The 3,260-nt window shown below is 30.4% G+C and overlaps 1 protein-coding gene across 1 annotated transcript; it reads left to right on the top strand.

Annotated features, from left to right (window-relative positions):
- Positions 1-1,312: 1,312 nt before the first annotated feature.
- On the top strand, positions 1,313-2,861 carry PCOAH_00031820 (Uncharacterized protein; the record flags this gene model as incomplete). The annotated part of the gene is made up of 2 exons (XM_020059982.1): positions 1,313-1,432; positions 1,854-2,861. 2 exons carry the CDS (start codon positions 1,313-1,315, stop codon positions 2,859-2,861), a joined length of 1,128 nt encoding a protein of 375 aa, XP_019915804.1.
- Between the last annotated feature and the right edge of the window lie 399 nt (positions 2,862-3,260).

Below are 3,260 nucleotides of genomic sequence, written 5' to 3'. Positions count from 1 at the left end.
ATATAAATTTAATTTTAAAATTCTTGCGAAAATGTGTTTACTTACTTTTTGGTATTTATTCTTATGTATATATGATATATAGGTTATATACTTGCCCGTCTCGCAGCGGTTGTCCCATTCTCTTTCATTTTTCCTTTTCGCTCTCATTTTTTTAATGTTCGTTTTTTTACTTATTTCATGTTATATTAATTATATATAGTGTTGATCGTTCATAGATGAAAAAAAAACAAGAAAAAAAAGAATAAACATGTGAACCTTTTATGACAATATATTAGCTCTTCAAGTTGAAGTTTCTCTATGTACGTTATTACGTAATAACACGCCCTCTCAGAATAGCAGGTAGTATATAACACTAATTCGTTTTCATTTTTTTTAAAGAAGAAGCTATATATAGGAACAAGTTTTAAATAACAAATAGCTATTTTAGTACTAACCGAATAAACTAAATAATATAATATTTTTTTATAGTGCTATATATAGCCCCTCAGAATGGATTCATTAGAAAAAAAAGCATTAATGAACAAAATATAAAATATGTATATGTACTAAGAATTAAAAAAAAAAAAAAAAAAAAAAAAGGGGGCCAGCAGCTAGCTATTATTAAGATAATTCACGAAATTCATAACACGGACCTTTTGTTATACATATACATTATTTATTATTATATCGCCCTTAATATTTTTTATTTTTTTTTTCTATTAAGCTCTATCCAATTATACAATACATAAGGGCAATCATCTTCCCTTTCAAACGACTTTTTATCCTTATAAATATGTTTGGTTTCTAACCAAAATGGTGATACAACAGATTGATTCTATGCTTTTTAAAAGGCGGCTATTTATAAATCTGTTTATTCTTAGTTGTTGTTTTTTTTTTCTTAACACTCAGCATATATATATAACTTTTTAATTCTTTGAAAAAAAAAATTCTTTTAAAATATATATTATAATTTTCTTTTTTTTTTTTTTACAAATTGTTTTTTATATTATTTAAGGTTTAATCATAATTTTGTATTAACCTTTGTACAAAACTTATATTTTATAATTTGTTAACTTTTAATATATAGTAATTTTTTGACCTTATATATATTTTTTCACATTTTTTCAATAATCATATTTTTTTTGTTTTTAGTTTTTTAATTCTAGATTTTTGTTGCTTTCGCACTTTTAGAGAAATATATATATGGTGTTTAATAAATTTTCAATAATACTTAGAGTAGTATATTTCTTATTAAATATACTATAGAAATAATTCGTTCCTTTCAACTAATATATTAATAGGCTTCTTTTCTTGTAGTATATATATCAAAAAAATGCCTGTTACAACAAGGCAAAATAAACAAGGGAGAAAAGGCGGCGGCGTGGTTTTTCGCCTTTGCACCAAAGCTTCCTTGTACGCGCTTCTAGTCTGGATTGTAAATTGCTCCAATTCGGTAAGAAAAAAAAAAAAGAACGAAATGTGAAAAAAAAAGAAACGAATGCATATTTATCACCCAGCAAAAAAGAAAAGGGACCCATCTGAACGCACATATATATTCCTCTGCAGTAAACTTGTCCAAAAGGGGGGTGTAGCGTTCTTTTATTTTTTCGCTTTTTATGCCTATAAAGATGTTGTTTTTTTCCTTTTTTTTTTTTTTTTTTTTTTTTTTCAAATATGAAATATGCTTTTTTTTCTTTTCACACTATTATACCTATGTCCCGCCATCTTTTCACTACATGATCACTGTCTTTTCATTAATGTAAAATAGAAAAAGAGTGCTGATCTTTTTCATCTAAATTTTATAAACAAAATTCATTTTTGATCACCACCACCACTAACAACCTTCCCTTCCTTTCTTTTTTTTTTTTTTTTAGAGCCAATATGGTGGTAATTCGTACCATGTGATGAGCAACAATGGCCTTGAGAGAAAAGCCGTGGATTCAAGAACTCTGAGGTTATTAGCAGAAGCGTACGAAGAAGATATAGAACAAGATGGACCTATAGTGTACGACGAGGAAGATATAGAACAGGATGGACCTGTCGTACACGACGAGGAAGCTATAGAACAAGATGGGCCTGTCGTACACGACGAAGGTATAGAACAGGATGGACCTGTCGTACACGACGAGGAAGCTATAGAACAAGATGGAGCTGTCGTACACGATGAGGAAGCTGTTGAACAAGATGAAGAAATTTCAGGAGAAGTTGCAGAAGAAGAGCAAGTTGTGCAAAAAGCTCCTTCTGTGTCCTCAGTGCAAGAACAAGTTATGCAAAAAACTCCATCTGTACCTTCAGCACAAGAACAAGTTGCACTGCAAGTTCCTAAAAATTTAACAAAAGGAGGAAAAATTGAATATAAGGATGATGGATCAATACGTGCACGATCTGTAGATTTAAACGAGCAACCGGAGTTAATAAAGCGTTATGAAGAAAGAAAGATAAATGTGCGTGATAATTTTAAACCAACAATAACAGCCAATTTTGAAGAAGCATTAAAACGTTGTATTGCATTCAACTCACGAATACACGAAATAGATGGAGACTTTTTAGATAGTGCTCCATATCGAAGAGACGGGGACCCATATGGTGTATTACAAAAAAAGAACAAAAGAACGGTGCAAACTGGATATTTGAGAATGTATCAAAACGATTTTCGCAATCTTCCAAACATAGATGATTTAAAAAATAATGAAGAACTAGAAGAACCATACCTAGAAAGAAAATACGTACGCCCATATCTAAGCCCCACTCCACCAAGAACAACTGCTTTAACAAGAAACGTAGAAAGAAAAATAAATAAAGAAGAAGATGAGGAGAAGGAGGAAGAAGTAGAAGAAGTAAAAGGAAATAAAAAGAAAAGAAGAAGATTCTTCTGTTTTTAAAATGCCTTATAACAGAACGAGTAATAAAAGGAACAAACAAAGTTATTTATTCTGCTGTTACGTAGGAGTCCAAAAGGTGTAATGAAAATGCTACCTGATAGTGTGATTTATATGTGTACATATACGAATTAAGAAACATGGAACCAGGCTTTCTTTTTTTCACCGTTTGAAAATAAAGGAGCAGAAGGGGGAAGTTCACCCCCAAAATGTCGGATGAGTCAGACGATAGTATAGGAAAAGTGTGTAAAATGGGAATTATTTTCTACGGGACTATAAATGTACCAAAAAAAGAGGAGTTACTTTTCTGCTAATATATGCCCATGCCCTTTACGTACTAATCAGTATGTGTATATGTAATTAGTGCACCATGAAAATTATGTATTCCACAAACTCTTGTAT

Source organism: Plasmodium coatneyi, chromosome 11 (assembly GCF_001680005.1).
Source record: "Plasmodium coatneyi strain Hackeri chromosome 11, complete sequence".
Taxonomy (NCBI): Eukaryota; Apicomplexa; class Aconoidasida; order Haemosporida; family Plasmodiidae; genus Plasmodium; species Plasmodium coatneyi.
The sequence above is the reverse complement of the archived record's forward strand: the minus strand, read 5'-3'. Positions and strand labels throughout refer to the sequence as shown.